The following is a 21480-nucleotide window of genomic DNA, read 5'->3' as shown; positions in this document are numbered from 1 at the left end:
CTCGGTGGATGGGTTTATAACTAACATTATCATCCTCTGGTTTGTCCCATGAAGCCGCTACACAACTGGAATATTTCAGACCGCCGTTATCAGTTGGAATATTGGAGACCGCCATTATCAGATGGGATATTCCACCACCATTATTAGACGGGATATTGCAACCACCGTTACACAGTTGGGACATTGCAAACTGCCGTTATCAGATGGGATATTGCAGGTCGCCATTATACAGCTGTGTTATTGCAAACTGCCGCTATACAGCTGGGATATTGCAAACCTTTGTTATACAGCTGGGATATTGCAAGCAGCTACAAATACAGCTGGGGTATTGCAAACTGTCGTTATACAGCTGTGATATTGCAGATCGCCATTATACAGCTGTGATATTGTAGACCACCATGACACAGCTGGGATATTGTAGACCACCATTACACAGCTTGGATATTGCAGAACGCCGTTTTACAGCTGGGATAGTGCAGGTCGCCATCATACAACTGGGACATTGCAGACCAGCATTACACTCCCGGCATATTGCAGGCCGCCCTTAATTACAAAGCTGAAATATTGACGTGTATGACCTTTCTCGCCTGCCATACAAGCCCAGGAAGAAATATACCCATTGCAGCCATTGCATGTTCAGAACATGAGGCAAGTCTAGATTGCCCAGGTGGGTGAGTGAGTGAGGTTTGTCCTACACCACACTCAGCAGTATTCCAGCTATATGGCGGCGGTCTGTAAATAATCGAGTCTGGACCAGATAATCCAGTGATCAACATCATGAACATCGATCTGCGAAACTGGGAACCGATGACATGCTCAGGTTCAGGAAAGTATGTTTTGCTGAATTATGTTTCAGTTTATACTGTTTTTCTGTAAGTGACATTGGTCTCTTGAGTTGAGAAGGGAAGGGCTGAGAGTGGAATGGATAACAAAATATTTCGCCGTGTCAGGTGTATGGTCTGTAAGAGACTTGGATAGTATCTGTGAGGTACTTGGATAGTACCTGTAATAGACTTGGGTGGTATCTGTAATAGACTTGGATAGTATCTGTGAGAGACCTGGATAGTATCAGTAAGAGACTTGGGTAGTATCTGTAACAGACTTGGATTGTATCTGTAAGAGACTTGGATAGTACCTGTAATAGACTTGGATAGTATCTGTAAGAGACTTGGATAGTACCTGTAATAGACTTGGATGGTATCTGTAATAGACTTGGATAGTATCTGTAATAGACTTGGAAAGTATCAGTAAGAGACTTGGGTAGTATCTGTAACAGACTTGGATTGTATCTGTAAGAGACTTGGATAGTACCTGTAATAGACTTGGATAGTATCTGTAAGAGACTTGGGTAGTAATTGTAATAGACTTGGATAGTATCTGTAAGAGACTTGGGTAGTACCTGTAATAGACTTGGATAGCATCTGTAATAGACTTGGATAATATCTGTGAGAGACCTGGATAGTATCAGTAACAGAGACTTGGATAGTACCTGTAAGAGACTTGGGTAGTATTTGTAACAGACTTGGATAGTATCTGTAATAGACTTGGATAGTACCTGTAATAGACTTGGATGGTATTTGTAATAGACTTGGATAGTATCTGTGAAAGACTTAGATAGTATCTTACAACCGCCCTGATCTCGTTTTCCTTACCCCCGCCTTCCACCCCACTCCCCTGTCAATCTGCGAGACGAGGAACGTGCATGGCTGACTGAATCCGCCCCGTGACGTCATAATATGTTGCAGACATGCACCCATCTTGCATCTATCAGCAGTAGAGCGATGAACTATAGTTTATATCGCCTGATGAATACATCTATGTTCGGAATACGGTTTGTGACAACCACGTATGTATCAGAATGTTACCTATCTTATACTGACATGATTAATGAAAGTAACTGTGAGGGATACGCTAGAAAACTATACATAACCCGAGCGTGGAAGTTGGTGATGAAGTGGCTTACTTCGACCCCGTGCACGGTGTGACTCCGTCTGAGCCCTGTGTCGATCGGAGTTAGCCCGTCATGTGCCTGTTGAAGCCGAACCTGCGTGCATGCACCCTCTCCCCACGCATCCCAACACAGCTGCTGGCTTGAGGGGGTCACGGTAGTCGGTCGTATAGACCCTGTAGTAAATATATCCAAGAAAGCCCACGCAAGTTTAGAAAATGTGGCAAGTCTAGATTTCCTTAGCCTCAGGAAATGTCTCAGGGCCTCATATCAGTATATTATTTTTTTTTCACTATGAATGAATATGAATGAGGTAATGTCCTTTTACGCCGCTGTTCCTTGCACCAGGGACATGGTGGTGGACATGTATTTGTAACAAAGTCTTCCTGCCATATTGAACTGACACCACGTGACTGTTTGCCTCTAATACGGCGTATTGGAAAATATGTGAACATGTGAAACTCGATCGCAGAGTAGAACTGTGTGGATAGACCAGTCGTGTCATGACATCCGGAGAGCTCCGAAAATGCCCATGTTTGTAATAACTTGTTAATTCAACAGTGACAAAGCGACATGTTCTTCAATGTGTATTTATGCTGAGACCGCTGCTTACTGACGATGATAATAGCCCGAACATCATCTTGCCCGAACACTATAATACTATTGTTGCATAACATTGTGTCCCTGGTGTATAACGGTGTCATACTATCGGTTTTATCGTTACGTCGGTCTACATAATTGTCAGTATCTGTAAATCTGGGATAGTGTTGTAGAACCCATTGATTTGGTAATCACTCACTGCTCTGCCTGCTGGTGGCGACTTGTGTTGACCTGAGGTGGTCGCTGTTTCTACCATATCGGTGGCACTCTGTGACAGGAAGACATCAAAGACGGTTATTGTGGCGGTGTGTGCCGATCTGTCACCGAGCTAATTTACTGCAACTAATACATCGATACACGGTGTTTATTGCGGGCAGCATCCCGTGCCAGAAAGCTGCGACAGATGTGGCCCCACCCCCGCCCCAAAAGCTATCTCACCCACTACTCTGAACCAAGGGCACCAGTGTCCGTTGTCTCCTATGAACATATTGCATCACCATAACAACTCCTTATACCGTCATTACAACCCAGTCACGAGGGGGTCAGTAAGGTAGTCTTGTGGTTAAACCGTTTACTCGTCACACCGAAAGCCCGGGTTCGATTCCCCTCAGGGATTCAATGTGTGAAGCCCATTTCTGCTGTCCCACGCCGTGATATTGCTGGAATATTGATAAAAGAGGCGTAAAACTATACTCACTCACTTACTATTACAAGGATGTACCTGGCATCAGGTTTAGACAATACCGGCGATGATCCGCTTTGCAAATGATCTTCAAATAACCCATACTTGTCACTCACATTCAGACATGGGCAACCGATGGTCGACATGCAGTGTCCACAAATCTAGCTTTGTTGGGTGGGGACAAGAAGCTGTGAGGTCAGGTAAGCTTCTTCATGCAAAGTACTGTATGGCACAGCAAGTCTTAGTTACAAACTTTAAGTAAATTAGGAGGACAGTTTCAATAAAAGAGCATTTTAGTCTATGTAAAAAATCTGTTGAGAAGAATGTTGGCATTTTATTCAATTATTCCTCTTAAAGAATACAATAATACACAGCGCGTATAGCCATCTTGGCGCATTCCTGCCAAGGAACAAACACAGTGTAGTTGAAGCCTTCTCGTTCACGTTATAGTCATTGACAGGACTGTGCCTGACGACTGAATGGTTTGATATCAACCTATATTGACGCACTCTGTCAGACGGTTTTTTTTTTCTTTTTTTTTAAAAATATATTTTACACTCCCTGCAGTGCCGATATACTGTACACTGCGAGCGATGTTCAGTGCTGGACAACACTCCAGCTAGACACGACCGATGACAGAGCGTGAAAGGTCGACCATATACTACGACCAATAGTCTATGGTAAGTGTCATATATTGAACTTAATAGCGTACTAGGGGAACTCCCTTGCGCACCGCTAGATGGCGTGTCCACACAGAGGATCGCGGTTCGGCTGAGCGCGCACATCGAGTTATTTACAGTTGCTAGCGACAGGGAGAAGGCGATAAGGTGAGTTTCATCATGGATTTAAACACTCGGGTTTAGCTACGTATTAATGTAGTTCATGACAGATTCATTTAATTCAGTTTTCCTGTAACGCCGTTCAGCCGATCACGTACTAGTATGTGAGATGCATATTCCTGCATACATATGCAGCGCCTGCCTTCATATAACTTGATCGTCTTTAGCAAGTGACAATTGGGTCTGGCCCTACAGACAGAACTTGTGGCAGATTTGTGGACACATATACACTGTCTATGGAGTTTCAGCTGTTTGGGATGAGACTTACACTTCATTGTCAATCCCCGAGTTCCCAACTGACATAGGTGAAGTAAGACGGCAACAAGATTGTTGACAGGACGAAATTTGGTGGGGCAATTGGCGAGCGTGCCGGTACTTGTTGTCAAATGCCAGCCATTCAGAAAGTATTTACTGCTCACACAAGGGGCATCCGGCGAGTGACTTGCGCAGCGACCTTACACTTAAGTACTAACAACCACACCAATAGTCAGACACAACGATAATCTCAAGTTTGGGACTAAGTTCACAAAGTTAAAAAGTTGTGTGTATGGGACTATTCTCCACTTGGACATGTCCGATGTGTATATGGGACAGTATGCACCACAAAGATTGGAACATTGTTAAATGCGTAGCAACTGTGTGTAAAAGGGGTGGAAGATTCTGTTGATCTAGTTCATATGAATAAACTCGTATTCCAGCCAAGGCCTACATGGAGCACACCTTGGTATAGTGCGAAGTCGTCTAGTTATATGCTGGACTACTGTTGATCATGACTGACTGATACCAGTATAATTTGTTGTACTATTTGCATTAGGTTATGGTCAGGCAGCCCAAAATATACATTCAGGTATAGTTAAACCCAAGTTTTGATATGATGCATAGTTGGAGAATATTTTTAGCTACTTCATAAGAAACTACTTCGTGAAAGTGTCCATGTGAATAAGTGACTGGTTACCTGTGTTAGATTCTCCCTTGTCTTGTCACAAGGTGCTGAGTGGCAATCATACCACTGAAATGAATGTTGTGTCTTACTTCCATGTTAAATGGCCATTAGGATTTAGTCAAAGCAATGGGTTTTACATTGCCCTTTCTTCCGAGTTCCATGTTGCTCTCTTCACACTTCCTCATCATTGTTAGTTGTTGGCAGTTGTTACAAGGGTGACATGAAAATACTGACCTCCAAGTAGAAGAACTGACACCTGTTGTAACAGCTGGTATTTATGCAATAAGAAGAAAACATCATTCAGTCATTATCTTAGTTTTATTGATGACAGGAAATTAATAGGAATAAATAACTATAGGTAGGAGACACATTTAGGAGTCCCTTCTGTACAATAGCATAGGAATATTGACAGTGTGATGTGACCTTAATTATAACAAGCTGAATGTGTGTGGGGATTAGGATGGCTGGTATGAGCACAGTATAGAACAAGGATTAGTTGAGCACCGACCTGACTGCCCTGCATTAGCATGTGTGAGTGCTGCCCACTGGTGCTTACCATTGTCAGTGAAGGGGCCTAGCTTGTCTACAGTGGCACTAGCCTTCATCTGCTCTACCTTTCTACCTTACCAAATCATTTCTCATTGCTATGCACTCCCTACTTCCCGTAAATACGACGTTCTCTGCACTGGTCCAACTTATCCTTGTTTGCCAGCTCTGGTGGAACAATAACACTTATAAAATGGCAGTATACAACAGCAGTAGAAGTAGAAACATGTAAAATTGTTGTTCCTGGTTGTGACATGAGCCTGTTTGTTTCAGCTATGTAGAGTAGCAGCAGGCAGGACTACCATGTGTACATATTTCCACTACTCTCACTGACAACAACATGGCAGACAAAAGGGGGCGTGGCATGAGCCCTGCCAGCTCTTACTCTTCCCTCACCGGCAACTTCAGCCCCCGCAGTGGCAGTCCCAGCCCTGGAATGTCCCCAAGGGGCCAGTCCCCAGCCCCGGGACGTCTAGGGTCCAGTCTTCCATTGGATGGGCGTGGTATGCAGGGGAAAGGGATACAGATGGCTATACAGAACCTGCAGCGTGAGTACCTTCATTGTCGAAACATGTACTACTTGCCAGAAGACTGTCATTGCAAGACATAATACCAGGGTAAAACCCAGCACTCACTCACTCATTACAGGTCATATACCAGTACTACTTACCTGTACACTTTTGTCATTAAGGGCAAGCATTACACATCCCATCTCAGTACTCTTGAATTAGTGAGTTGAATGTTTTATGAGACAGGTAGCACAACAGAATATTTCTCTCCATGATACCAAAACACACTGCCAAAACAAAGAGACAAAAGCAACTATGTTTGTGATTGTGCTTGCACAGTATTCCTAGTGTTTGCTCATGAGCACTTTGCTGAACGCACTGTATTAGTACCTACTGATATGTTACACAATATCCTGTGTTGAGCTCTGACTTTCATTGCCATAAATGCATTGTATATAATGGCCTGTGAGTTTTCACTGCTTCTGAAACTGAATACTGTTTTAGTGGTTTCACGGTTCTATATCTAACAGGAACATAATGTTTTCTTTCATGAGGATATATTTCATGTGGGTCAAACATATTTCTGAGAAGTTTTTCTGTGTATGTCTGATGGTGGGAAATATTTCAGGTAAACACATAGTACTGCTACAAGACTGAAACTATGCAGCTCCCAGTGTGGAGTATAATCTCACAAGGCCTGCTTGCAGTCAGTGTGCTTCAGTGAGGTACACATGGAGGCATCTAGGATGCTGGACTGTGTCAATTCCGGAAATTGAAAACGAGTGTGCTAAATTTAACACAAATAAACTTTAGTTGATGCACTTTGTTGGCCTAGAGTAAGATACAAATTGAGCAAAACTGACAACATGTGCAGTTGTATAGTTACCATGTTTGTGGTGTATTAGTGCTAATCATGATATCCTGTGGTATCGATGGTCAAGTCAGATCTTCGGATTGCTTTCTTGGAATTTATGACTGAAAATGATCATGTGGCAACCTTTTCCTGGTGTGCCTAAACCGTGAGATCCTGAACAAGTTAGAATTCGTTCAGATAGGTTTCAGTCCTCTTTCTGAAATCAGTTAGTCATTTAGCTCTGTTTTTTTGTAAGGCCGGATGCAACCCTGTGTTCAGTTTAATTGGTACAAGGTCTTAAACCCTTGAAGAAATGTGAACCATGAATGGCACAGTGTGTGCAGACTTGCTTAACATTAACCAGGGGCTTGCTTGATTGTTAAGCCAGGCCTTGATTGCCAACTTCCTGAACAAGGAAATATATTTTCTGACTGCACTATACTTGCACATGATTGGATACAGTGCTGGGAGTATGACTTTCATTTGTAACACAGATATGTGATTCAGTCACTGAGTGACTGTATTTATGTGAGGGGTGGGAATGCTGGAAGGGAGGTAACTCTGCTTGCCTTGTCTTTAAAATGGCCAAGAGCTCTATCCACCTGATGCTATTCAGGCCCAAAGCGAACAAATTTAGAAAGGACCTAGATCTAGATCAAGTCTAGAATAACTCGACGTGTGTAGATTGCAAGAGCTGTCTTGTGTTATCCTTTATGTAGCCTGTGGGATCTTATTTATCTGGAGTCCTTACCACATTTTCTTTGTGAACTTGTGAAACAAAATGAACCCAGATTGTTTTCAGATTGACATAGAGACTGAGGTATTATTTGCCAGGTTCAGCTTCATATTTGCTTCAAGGAATATCAACTAAATTTTGCTTGATATCAGCAGAATGCATAATATGTTTCACCAATGGTAACAGAATCACAATTTTTATGGGTCATGTCAGTAACAGAACTACTATTTTATGAGTCATGCCAGTAACAGATTCATGACTTCATGAGACATGTCATCCCTCCTTTCTGGGTGGCCTAGTGGTTAAAGTTTTCGTTTGTCATGTTGGAGGCCCAGGTTCAAGAGGAGTCTGTGGGTAGTATTGTAGCTTGTCTGTGAATTGTTAGTAGATTCGTGGCTGGTTTATATGATCAAAGTGTGATTTCCTTGCTCTACAGGTGGGCTTCACTATCATACCAGACTTACTCCTCAGCTGTTTAAATATCAGTCTGACCTATGCAAGTAAATATTCTGCCCCGAGCTGTCTTTGGCATGTGTTATCATGCAGAGATTTATGGCTGTTTTGGACAATTTGAACCATTCTAAATAAACATAAGTTGTGAGAGCAAGCATTGGGGTCACATGAAGAGATTACAGGGTGGAGGGCACCTGCGGTATGCATGTACAAGCAAGATGTAACACAGAAGATTGATCACTGCAAGCCAGTCATGTGACCTATGTTCAACAACCTTATTTGGTGGTATTGTATAGACCTTGGCATGGTGCCAGGTGTTCATACAATGCTTGAACTGACGAGAGGTTTATGATGTGATTGAATGAGATATTATTGTGAATACATTCCTGTGAGTGGATGCACTACTTATTCCCTTGTTGCCTTGCTCAGAAACTTACCATTGATGATCTGTGAAAGAAATAATACCTACTGACAAGCATTAAATCAAGTGTTAAAGTCAAGTCATATCATGATAAGTCATGATCAGTCAGTCCCTTTTCTTTCATTAGGGAGACTGAATGTTTTGAAATTTCAAGCTACCCTTTGCTCATTAGACATGTTTTAATACTGGCATGATAAATGGAAACTGATGGATACTTGCAACATGTCATATTTGGGATTGAACTTTCTTAGTTAAGTACAAATTCTAGTACTTTTTTTGGTTGAGTCCCAATGACTCCCATCCGGGATTCGAACCCGCACCCTCAGAGTCAGGCACCTAAACACCAGCACACCACTACTTCCATAAAAATAAAACTTTGAAAGTCGGACAACTGGTAGCCTAGACTGCGTACTTTGTGTACCCCGCTGATAAATGTAAACTGACACAGCTCCCACGACCGAAAGCTATGATTACACGATGCCATTTAGAAAGTGGTCAAAAGCAACACATGTCATATTTGATATTTCACTTTCTTAGTTAAGTACAAATTCTAGTACTTTCTTGGTTGAGTCCCATCCGGGAATCGAACCCGCTCCCTCAGAGTCGGGCACCTAATTGCTCTCGCTGTGTGCTGTATTTACCTTGTACTGTATTTACCACCTTCTATGGTTTCCTTGTATTTACTGTTATCTGTATTTACCTACTGCTGTAGTGCTATATTTAACTTGTGCTGTAGTACTTTATTTACCTTGTGCTGTTCATCCAAACACTTGGATGATGGATGTTCCAGAGACATGTCTTTGAGATACTTCATCATATCAAGGCTTCCTTCTGTGCCACTCAGTGGAATGTGGTCCAGTTGTTAACATGCTCACTTGTAATGCCCAAGACTTGGATTTGATTCCCCTCATGGATACTCATTCACACATGTATGCCATGGGTCCCATGTATGTGGAGCATCCTGCTGTAAGCCTAAGCTCCCTCTAACACCTGAAATATAACATTATGTACTTTTGTGAGGATATTTCTATGTTGTCTGCCAGCAACACTGAGGTCTTAAACATTACACTGTATCACCTTCATTCAACCTTACACTGTATCACCTTCAATCAACATTACACTGTATCACTTTCATTCAACCTTACATTGTATCACCTTCATTCAACCTTACATTATATCACCTATCAATGTCTCAGCACCAAGGTCGGTTTAAGGAACAAGGATGTAATGTAATCAACAAGCAATTGAGAGCAATGATTTCAGTTTTCAAACTTCTCCTTAGTAGCCTATAATTCATCATTATTTGCTCCTTGTGAAACCATGGTGGCACAGATGTGGTATTGAGATTATTGATTGTAGATGATGGCATGCAACCACACAGTCCCAAGCGTGACTGCTTATGCTTAACAACATGCTACCTGGCTGTGTCTTATGCTGCAGTCTCCAGTCATCCACAGTACTGTAGTACCATGGTGCAAACCTCGCTAGGAAGACTACAGGTGGTGGCAGTAGCATTGTAGCCTCGTGACACTATCAGCACCAAATGAACAACAGACCAACTTTGTGTGTTCCAGTGAGAATGAAGTCAGGCGTGGAACAATCAGGGTATATGCCACATTGTCAAGTGTGAGCCTTGTCACAGCCATATTGTCTATCTCGACCTCCCTGACCTCCAAGGTAACTATCGGCTACAATCAGTTTTCACTCTGTCAATATTGGGCCGATTTGTTTACCTTTCATATCTAATGTAAGTGGTCACTCAGTGACCAGCTGTACTAAGAGTTTCCAGGTGCTGGTCCTGACTCACTGTCCACCAACAGATACTGTGAGTGAGTGGAGAACTGCTGGGCTAGTGGACCAAATCACAGTATGACTGTGCAAGCATGAGAGATGGCATTGGCAAACAGAATATGACCCAGAAAGGGATTGGACACTGACAGTACCTGGCATCACTGTCCATTTTTCACAAATGGAGAACCTGTCGACAGTCAGATTCATGGTTGATGGAGTTGTCCGATGAACCTTCAGGGAAGCAAGTTAGACTTGCTGTGTTGATTGGAGCAACTTGAGAGAGAGTTAGTAGAAGTGGCTGCAGATTACACCTACCTGCTTATGCTGACCTGGGCTGTGGAGTTCTCGTGACATATGATAGACTAATCTTGTGTGTGGAAACATTACTGTGAACTTGATACAAAGCTTAACATCCACCCTGCGTGTCATATCCAACCCTGACTGGTAGATATTCACACTTAGTGCTAGTGGGCATGACTTCCACCCTTAGCTCCACCAGATTTGACCTAACCGCTCTGACACCCATCCTTAGTACCAAGATACCTGGGACCCACAGTGCCACCAGTCGTTAGACACACCTGCTGTGCCACTTTGGTTTTTGTTAAGACATAGAAGCCTTTCTACTCGGGTACTAGCAGTAGTGGTACTGGGGTAGACACTGCATGGCCAGCTTCTGACCAAGTAATCATACATCAGTGTTATTCTGATGCATCGCCAGTGTGTCTGAACAGGCAGATAGTATAGCAGCCTGACTTCACCCTTCCAATGTTTGTGCATGACGCTGTTTACCTTTCCCTGGAGACAAGCAACAGTTGCCTCAGTGTGTCACAAAGCGAAGCAGGTCGACATCTTAGATATCACCTGGCATTAATTATTCAGATACAGAAGACTATGACTGAGGCTGTTGTGTGAGGAGGATAGGTCTGGGATCCCCAGTCAGCTCAACATATGTCGGGTGCATGTTTGATATTCCCTTGAAATGTACAAACACTGCCCCCTGTGGAGGCTGCCTAGCCCTGCCAGCTTGATGACAGCACCAGTCCCCATCCCACACAGCTACATAACCATTTGCAGCTCATCAGAACCAACAGATTTGTTCCAGTGTGTATCTACACTGGCACATGTATAATTGATGTGTGTTGGGCATTGTGTGGTAGAGTAGTACAGGAGCAGTAAGGAAGGCACCTGTGGTCAGCCATTGTCAAACATTGGTTTACCTTGCTGGTCACATGATGAGGAGAAATGGTGGACATAGTGTGCAAATATGGACGCTACTTCAACGCAGCTTGGGGGAACATTCACCAGTATCAGGGTAAGTTCCTGGGTGGCAGGGTGACAGAGTATTGAGCATGTTCAGGGTGGAGCACTGGAGGGGTGTTTAATATGACATGATTGTCAGGTGTTTACTGTGGCAAGGTGAGGTGTGCTCAATGTGCCATGGTGGAGGGGTGTTCAGTGTGACATGATTGTCAGGTGTTCACTATGGCAAGGTGAGGGGTGCTCCATGTGCCAGGGTGGAGGGGAGTTCAGTGTGACATGATTGTCAGGTGTTTACTGTGGAAAGGTGAGGGGTGCTCCATGTGCCAGGGTGGAGGGGTGTTCATTGTGACATGATTGTCAGGTGTTCACTATAGCAAGGTGAGGGGTGCTAAATGTGCCAGGGTGTATTTGTGTTCAGTGTGACATGATTGTCAGGTGTTCACTATGGCAAGGTGAGGGGTGTTCAGTGTGCCGGGGTAGATGGGTGTTCAAGTGCCGGGGTGGAGTGGTGTGCAGTGTGCCAGGGTGGAGGTGTGTTCAATGTGCCAGGGAGAGGTGGGCTGTGATTATTATTTTGGTATCAGTATGATGGTGAGACAGACATTACTTTTGATTAACCCTGGTCAGTACAGAATTAATCTAGATCCAAATCAATGTTTGAGATGTCAGTCAGTAAGAACAGATGCTGGAAATGTTTGTGATGCTGTGGTCTCATTATTTACTCACCTCCCATACACAGTAGATAGTGTTTATGCCAGGAAGTAGTGATCAAATGTAAACATGTACAGCGGCCTGGTTCATCTACGTATTCACCAGCACACACAAGGTTGAGGACCAGGGTGTCATGGAGATGTCCGTCAGTTCGTCATGTCAGTGTGACACCAGACAGTTTACTGCACATTACGACACTGAAATAGATCTATGATCCATCAATTGAGTTAACTCAGACACATGCTGTAAATAGCATGGTAAGTGTTGTGTGTTGAGGGATGTGTGTGGTTGGAGATATTGATGGCACATTGATTTACTTGGCAGTGTTTGACAAGTTCTGTTTTCTTTGTCACCACCATGTACCTGACATTCCTGTGTGTGGGATCTTGACAAGCAGTGCCTGGTGTTTGGGATAAGCAGGATGGAGCAAGTCTCGCCACTAGAACAGCTGAACATTGAAATGTGGTGTACCTGGGCATCCAGGAGATGTATGTTCTGTCTGGCCAGAGAGTAGATACATGGTGTACATTCTGCCTGGCCAGAGAGTAGATACATGGTGTACATTCTGCCTGGCCAGAGAGTAGAGACAAGTTTACCTAGTGTTGAGCACCCTGGACAAATGGTAGTGACGAGTGTATCGTGTGTTCCAGCTCCCTGGAAAATTGGTAGAGATGAGTTTATCTTGTGGTCGAGCACCCTGGACAATTGGTAGAGACAACTGTCCCTTGTGCTCAAGCACCCTGGACAATTGGTAGAGACGAGTGTCCCTTGTGTCTGTTCACGAAGCCATGTATGTCCCCATGGCATCCGCTCTGCAGTGGGTCAAGTCAGGTAATACCTTACATACATCTGGGGAGTACTGCCCGGGGGGAAATTGCCATTTGAAGGGCAAAGAATGGTAACTCTTGTTAGCTGGATCATAGAATTACCCCCATCATGCAGTTTTGTTGCAGAGCAGGTAGTTGCTTGTTTGGAGTTGTTGTGTTGATTGTTTTAGGCATGTTCAATGGGGTATTCATGTTAGTTGGGGTAGATATGTTGGAAGGGGTAGGCATGTTGAGGGAGGGGATGTTAGTTGGGAGAGGCATGTGGACAGGTGGGATGTAGGTGGGAGAGGCATGTGGACAGGGTTTGGATGTAGGTGGGAGAGGCAAGTTGACAGGGTTTGGATGCAGGTCGAAGAGTCATGTTGACAGGGTTTGGATGTAGGTGGGAGAGGCATGTTGACAGGGTTTGGATGTAGGTGGGAGAGGCATGTTGACAGGGATTGGATGTAGGTGGGAGAGACATGTTGGCAGGGTTTGGATGTAGGTGGGAGAGGCATGTTGACAGGGTTTGGATGCAGGTTGGAGAGTCATGTTGACAGGGTTTGGATGTAGGTGGGAGAGGCATGTTGACAGGGTTTGGATGTAGGTGGGAGAGACATGTTGGCAGGGTTTGGATGTAGGTGGGAGAGGCATGTTGACAGGGTTTGGATGCAGGTGGGAGAGGCATGTTGACAGGGTTTGGATGTAGGTGGGAGAGGCATGTTGACAGGGATTGGATGTAGATGAGAGAAGCATGTTGACAGGGTTTGGATGTAGGTGGGAGAGGCATGTTGACAGGGTTTGGATGCAGGTGGGAGAGGCATGTTGACAGGGTTTGGATGTAGGTGGGATATGCATGTTGACAGGATTTGGATGCAGGTGGGAGAGGCATGTTGACATTGTTTGGATGTAGGTGGGAGAGGCATGTTGACAGGGTTTGGATGTAGGTGGGAGAGGCATGTGGACATGGGTGGGATGTAGATGAGAGAAGCATGTTGACAGGGTTTGGATCCAGGTGGGAGAGGCATGTTGGCAGGGTTTGGATGTAGGTGGGCGAGGCATGTTGGCAGGGTTTGGATGTAGGTGGGCGAGGCATGTTGACATGGGTGGGATGTAGATGAGAGAAGCATGTTGACAGGGTTTGGGTGTAGGTGGGAGAGGCATGTTGACATTGTTTGGATGCAGGTGGGAGAGGCATGTTGACAGGGTTTGGATGTAGGCTGGAGAGGCATGTTGACAGGGTTTGGAGGCAGGTGGGAGAGGCATGTTGACAGGGTTTGGATGTAGGTGGGAGAAGCATGTTGACAGGGTTTGGATGCAGGTGGGAGAGGCATGTTGACAGGGTTTGGATGTAGGCTGGAGAGGCATGTTGACAGGGTTTGGATGCAGGTGGGAGAGGCATGTTGACAGGGTTTGGATGTAGGTGGGAGAGGCATGTTGACAGGGTTTGGATGTAGGCGGGAGAGGCATGTGGACGGATGGGATGTAGGTGGGAGAGGCATGTTGACAGGGTTTGGATGTAGGCTGGAGAGGCATGTTGACAGGGTTTGGAGGCAGGTGGGAGAGGCATGTTGACAGGGTTTGGATGTAGGTGGGAGAAGCATGTTGACAGGGTTTGGATGTAGGTGGGAGAGGCATGTTGACAGGGTTTGGATGTAGGCTGGAGAGGCATGTTGACAGGGTTTGGATGCAGGTGGGAGAGGCATGTTGACAGGGTTTGGATGTAGGTGGGAGAGGCATGTTGACAGGGTTTGGATGTAGGTGGGATATGCATGTTGACAGGATTTGGATGCAGGTGGGAGAGGCATGTTGACATTGTTTGGATGTAGGTGGGAGAGGCATGTTGACAGGGTTTGGATGTAGGCGGGAGAGGCATGTGGACGGATGGGATGTAGGTGGGAGAGGCATGTTGACAGGGTTTGGATGTAGGTGGGAGAGGCATGTGGACGGATGGGATGTAGGTGGGAGAGGCATGTGGACGGATGGGATGCAGGTGGGAGAGGCATGTTGACATTGTTTGGATGTAGGTGGGAGAGGCATGTGGACAGATGGGATGTAGGTGGGAGAGGCATGTGGACGGATGGGATGCAGGTGGGAGAGGCATGTTGACAGGGTTTGGATGTAGGTGGGAGAGGCATGTGGACAGATGGGATGTAGGTGGGAGAGGCATGTGGACGGATGGGATGCAGGTGGGAGAGGCATGTTGACAGGGTTTGGATGTAGGTGGGAGAGACATGTGGATGGATGGGATGTAGGTGGGAGAGGCATGTGGATGGATGGGATGCAGGTGGGAGAGGCATGTTGACAGGGTTTGGATGTAGGCGGGAGAGGCATGTGGACGGATGGGATGCAGGTGGGAGAGGCATGTTGACAGGGTTTGGATGCAGGTGGGAGAGGCATGTTGACAGGGTTTGGATGTAGGTGCTAGAGGCATGTGGACGGATGGGATGTAGGTGGGAGAGGCATGTGGACAGATGGGATGCAGGTGAGAGAGACATATTGGCATGGGTGTGATGTTAGGTGTTAGAGACATGTGGACTGACAGAATGCAGGTTGGAGAGACATGTTGACAGGGTTTGGATGTTGGTTGGAGTGGCATGTTGACAGGGTTTGGATGTGGATGGGTGGGATGTAATTGGGAGAGGCATGTTGACGAGTGGGATGCAGGTGTGAGAGGCATGTTGACAGGGGTTGGATGCATTTGGTTTCATTTACTCTTTTGACACTATCATCATCATGTGGAAACATTTTCACATAGGGTTTTTGACATCTCAAGAGTTATTGGAAACAACGGGATCTCTAAGGTAATACTGATGACAAACTGCATTTGGTCCCTGGCAGTGACCTGATGCTGTGTTTTTAATGAATAAACACTGTTTCATGGAGGAGGTAAAGTGTGGTTGCTGTTGTCCTACGTTCACAGCAGTATAATGATGTTCAGTGAAAGTGTTGATGTCTTGTCCAGTAATCTGCTTTACATGTACAATCAAGAGACACCACCTGGTCTCAAGTTAAGACATTACCATGCTTGCCACACACAACAGGGAGGTGTGACCCTGGTGCAGGATTATCATGGGGGCTACAGACAGAGTGGGTTCCCAGTGGTGTAGCCCTTCCTGTGTGAGAGATTTCATTCACAATACGGTTTGGGGAGCTCAGTGTGTAGGGTGATGATTTTGAGCACTGACACATTGATTAACATAATTTGAAATTCATGGAAAAACCTGATCCTATTTTGTTACGAAGTTGTTTTTTGATGGAAGTTTAAACTTCACAGGTGTACGTATCTTTGAACAGGGTATGTTACAAACATTGACGGACATTCCCCTGAATCAAGACACCTGAGAATACTTATGATATTCCTGCTGTGCATTATGTGGAAGACTCACTGGCTTTACCTACCCTCGCTGTCCTGGTCTGTCTGTTCATAGATGATGGCTACTTGAAACGTAGACCAACAACCTTAGCAAAGTGATATCTGTGCCACCCTCACTCACTGTTACCCATGAATGTTGACGTCCTTACCAGGGTACGCCTGACCATGTGTGTGCTGCCAGTATCAGTATGTCAGTGGCTTATGAATGATTGAAAGTGACATCAATTATTCAACAATCAAATGATACTCTTTGTGTTTAGGGATCAGAGTACGACGATTCAGCTCATATCGCTAAAGTTAGAAATGTCATATGTTTAAAGTTCAAAGTCAAGGTTATGACATTGTGTACCCATTATGCCTAATGGTGAATATCTCATGACTGTGACAAATGAACAGTGTTGTACTGACAGCATGAAGGAGAGGACCTGATGTCTGGCTAGACATCACCTGCAACTATGAGAGTAATGGACTTACTGTCTTCTTGGTGTTCCCATATTGATGTCCGAAGATCAACCACTGTTTGATGAAATCTCCTGTGTACATGTAGCCTGTCTCGATGGGGTTGTAGGGGACGCTTATGATGTTATCATCCCATGTGACTTGGTAATCGGTCCTTGTTTCCCATGACTAGCGAAGCATGAACACTGCATATATTATCCTAATAAGCAGACATGTTAATGAAGACTGCCAACACTTGAAGTTGGAGATAATAGCAAGACAAGCCCTGTTAATGAATCCTGTCCGTATTGACTGTAATGATAACACATTGGCCTCCTATGTCCACGAGACTTACTTGAAGACCAAAGCAACAGGTTGTGCTGCTGCACATGTTGATGGACAGTAACAAGCAGGATCTGTTCACCCCTCGGACTACAGTAACTCTGTACAGGCTGGGGGAGTGTAGAGGCAGTGTGACCCTGGTGACACAGGACCAATCAAGTGGATTCCCTCCACAGCCAGCCCTCCCTCTGTCTCAGCCAAGCCTCTCCACGCGGGAAGACCAAGTATTGATCCTGGCCAGATCTGGCAGACGACAACGAACACTTCATGGTTGACTGGTGTAGCCCTGCAGCAGTGGTACAGCAGCCGTGGTAGATAGTCGACATTACTCTGGCTGCGTCCACACACTGGACACTGGTGTACAGTTGTACTATGTAGATGCTTCAAGGACTGCCACAGTGCAGTGACACTCACTGGAGGATATTTACTGTGACAAGAATGAGGTGGTTTTGTTGACAGCCTGGGATGGCGGGCTACAGATCTGGCTTTCAAACAGAAGAGTTTAAAGCAAAAGCCTTCTATCAAAGGCTTCACTGTCTTAAAGGTAGGCCAAGCATCATTTACAGGGTTGGTGATTAGCAGTGTTGATGACATGCCCCAATCTGTGTGGGACTTGTCATCAACACTGTGTACACTCTATACTAGAAAGGGTCACAAGGGCCACCAGGTGTCAGTTCTCACTAAATTAAGGTGTGGAAAATATGCCTAAGTGATTCAGTAGAAGTGCATTAATCAAAATTTGTTAATTCTGACCTGCCACCATGACAGTGTGTGGTTTGTTTGTGTAACCAGCTGGTAACCAGCCGATCTAGTTGTCATGGTAGACAGTACAGGGGGTCGTGCAGGGTCTGGGTAGTCAGCAGTGGATCACAACATGATATTACCCAAACTTTATGACTTAGGGACACTCTTCTGTTGTTTGTGGACTGACACCAAGTAATAAATCTCCAATGCTTCAATCGTTATTCACTGGTTGTATAGATAATACATGTTAACATTCACCAGCAACTGTCATTGTGTAATACTCCTGAACATACAGGCCAGATCTTGTCTTCTTATCTAATGATAAATGTTCTGAGTAATTATCTGCTCATAACTAATTATCCAATTATAATTGTGTTACCATGGCCCTGTAGCATTTAATTTCAGCCTCCAGTTGCCTCGTTTCCCTGTGAGATGAACTGTGGTATTTTCTATGTCTTGTTCCAAGACTGACCTGTGTCTAGTGACTGATTTCATAAAGGAAACTGACCCTAAGAGGCTCAGGGAGGTCACATTGAAATACTGCATGGTTCTGACAGACTCCTCATCACTCTGATTTTCTTACTCCATACTGAAAGTCCATGTGATGTACAGCAATTCAACATATTTCCAGAGATATGTTTGAATATACTGACATGGAGAATGTGCAGGATACACATAGATCCTTGACACATCCTGCTGGCATCCATGTTCACTCATGGACGGGCGGGCTAAGTATCACTCACCATTCCATGTAATCAGGATATTGGCAGCAATCTAATATATATGTTCATCAGTGTTAATGGCCATGTGGTAAAATGACCTTGTGAATATGCCAGGCTTTGGCTTGCCAGGTTCATATGTGCCTTCCTCACTCACCCACTACCTCCGACACTTGCTTGTAAAGTTCAATACAGTTAACTAACACAAGTTAAGCTGAAAGAAGCAGAAGTACTTTCATCCCACTGAGAATATTCTTTCATGTAGTGGCAATTAAAAATGTGTGGTTTCCTCTGGATCGAGTTGTCTCAAGTGTTGCCTTGTTCTGCCTAACCATGTGGAGAAGGCTGGAACTGTCTGACCTTGTGTGTCAGAGCAGGAAACTGTGTGTCACTGTGTGTCATGGTAATTTTGGACAGCAGGAAGTAGGAAGTGAAAGCTGCACATTTCCTCATTTTGTGAACTGAGGTAATTATCCGGCCAGGTTCTACTGAGGAGGCATCTCACCTATGATATACCAGGTGTTATGGTGTTTATACTATGTACACTTGCAGGGTCTTCTACTGACACACATGGTTTTCTGTCCTGGAATCCATAACTAGAGTCTGTGATAGATGTCAGATTGTCCATTTGTTGAATCATGAACAATCTGATGGTTGTTGTGTATGTTGTCAAGGAAGACATATTCTTGTGTTATAGGCTTTCAGTCACCCACAAACAGCCATTGTTGTCTCAGTTATTACATCAATAAAACAAGTCATTAACTTCAAAAGATAACTTTATGTTAAACATATTAGTGGAGAATATGCATGATCAGTGTGATACAACACCACTGGTGTTACCATGAGTGTACATGGTCTGCCAGCGGAGCGTTGAACATCTGAAACAGTGGTGCTTCAGCTGCTGCTATATCAGTAATCATTTGTTGTGGTGGTCACCTTGTTTCTGGTGATTGACAGAGGTGAAATATGATCAACTATACCTCCCACTAAACATGATTATTGATTGCTGGTATTTCATCATCACCGAGGGTTGGTGGGAGGATTACCTGCAAGTTGAGAGCTGATGAACTGGCTCTGTTGTACTCAGTGTGTAAACAAGGGATTAATGTCAACAACAGCCAGCGTTAATGAGCTCTTGAGGGTCACTTGAATGGAAATGGAATGGAGAGAATCAAACATTCATAATCATTATTGGCTGCTTAACTTATATTTGTACAGATAATGAAAGTGTTATGTCACCTTTTGTCTGGATTGTACCAGGAAGTTGGCTACAGTTACACATGGCTATTAACACAAGTCACACAAGTCACTTGATTGGCACCCTTACACCAATAGCTACATTCCAGGTTTGCAGTGAGCATTCTCTAGAAATTATTTACATCAGCACATAATAAAACTCTACGTCAGCACATAGTAAAGCGCTGTGAAGTTCTTGGTGATCATTGCTCGATGTAACAAATAGTTGTTGGTTGTGACAGATAATTGCTGATTGCATCTGGTAATTGTTGGTTGCACCAGGTAATTGTTTGTTGCACTATGTGATTGTTGGTTGCAGTATGTAATTGTTTGTTGTAGTAGGTAATTGTTGGTTAAAACAGGTCATTTTTGGTTGTAATAGATAATTGTTGGTTGAAACAGGTAATTGTTGGTTGCTGAAGGTAATTGTCTAGTGGTGTTTCAGTTTGTTGGCAAGTTGGTTGGGAGAGCTGGTCTGCTGATTGCTTCAAACTTGCCAGATGACACTGGTTCAGTGTCACCAAATGACATTGCCCTATACATCTGTTATACAGTGTCATTAGAGTGAGAGAAACTGTTCTGTGCTGAGATCAGCAGAAACTTGTCCAGTATATGTTGCCAGTGATCAAATCTGGATTAGCTAAACCATTGGTTAACTTGTTTACCACTGCCCCAGGCAGCATGGCAGCATGTTCTGAGCCAGGTCCCACATAGCCACAGAGCCATGGACACCATCCAACAAGCAGAACACACTGGAAGCCTACCCTGCTGTGATATATAGCAAGGCCAAACTGCCATCCAGCCATCGACACTGTTGGACCCTTGGGCTGAACATATTTGTCTAACATTTACATGAAATTGAGGTCAGAGGAAGAGATTTCAGCCATAAAGTACATGTATTACTTTGACAGCACAAAGCTGTAACATTTAGCCAGTCTGTTGTGTCCATCATCCACAGAAATTGCAAAATATTTTAGAACAATATATGGTTACTATAGAGACATGCTCTATAGACCACTTTGTTGTCATGGTGATGATTGATGTTTTTCCTCAATGCTGTGTGCGTGCCAGAGAGGTGAGGGTGGTTCTGCCTTGATGCACACCAATAACCCACAAGGATTGAGGAGGAAGGCAGGCAACTGACGCCATGCATGAGCAAATACAACTTGTGATGGTCATGTTTCTTATCCCCTAAACGTATCTGTTGATTCAGTCATTCATATTTTATTAGCCTCAGCTGGGAGGTGTGTGTAGATACCATCAACACAAACTGTATGTATGTTACATCAAGGAAAAGATAAATATTGACAAATAATAATTTATCTTTGCCTGTAGTGTTTGTAGCAAAAGTGTCTCACTGACAACTGATACACAGTGAACATGGGTGGAATGCTAATGTATAATTATTGTGTTACTGAGTGGAACAAGCCACTCAGTAAATAGCAACAAACAAGCTAAAGGAGGCCGTCTCCTAGCCTGCAGTGATAACGAAAGTATACCCTGGCTTTATTAATCAGCTAAGTGATA

At 44.3% G+C, this 21480-nt stretch overlaps 1 protein-coding gene and 1 long non-coding RNA gene across 3 annotated transcripts in view; one reads left to right on the top strand and one right to left on the bottom strand.

Annotated features, from left to right (window-relative positions):
• The first annotated feature begins 1777 nt into the window (after positions 1-1777).
• LOC137293555 (muscle-specific protein 300 kDa-like) overlaps positions 1778-21480 on the top strand; it is a 210871-nt gene continuing 191168 nt past the window's right edge. Inside the window, exons 1-2 of one of the 2 annotated variants that reach the window (XM_067824182.1) lie at positions 1778-1846; positions 5832-6106. In XM_067824182.1, the coding sequence (XP_067680283.1) occupies positions 5899-6106 (208 nt within the window). In that variant the 5' untranslated portion in view covers positions 1778-1846; positions 5832-5898. Of the gene's footprint in view, positions 1847-3964; positions 4058-5831; positions 6107-21480 lie in introns of those variants that run through there. The other variant, XM_067824181.1, reaches the window with a different exon arrangement.
• LOC137293556 (uncharacterized) lies at positions 8691-17536 on the bottom strand. The gene is made up of 2 exons (XR_010957488.1): positions 16949-17536; positions 8691-9520 (listed from the first exon to the last, which is right to left on the bottom strand). It is a non-coding gene; the product is annotated as an uncharacterized lncRNA (long non-coding RNA).

This window comes from Haliotis asinina, chromosome 8 (assembly GCF_037392515.1).
Source record: "Haliotis asinina isolate JCU_RB_2024 chromosome 8, JCU_Hal_asi_v2, whole genome shotgun sequence".
Lineage (NCBI taxonomy): Eukaryota > Metazoa > Mollusca > Gastropoda > Lepetellida > Haliotidae > Haliotis > Haliotis asinina.
This window is presented reverse-complemented; position numbering and strand designations above follow the sequence as displayed.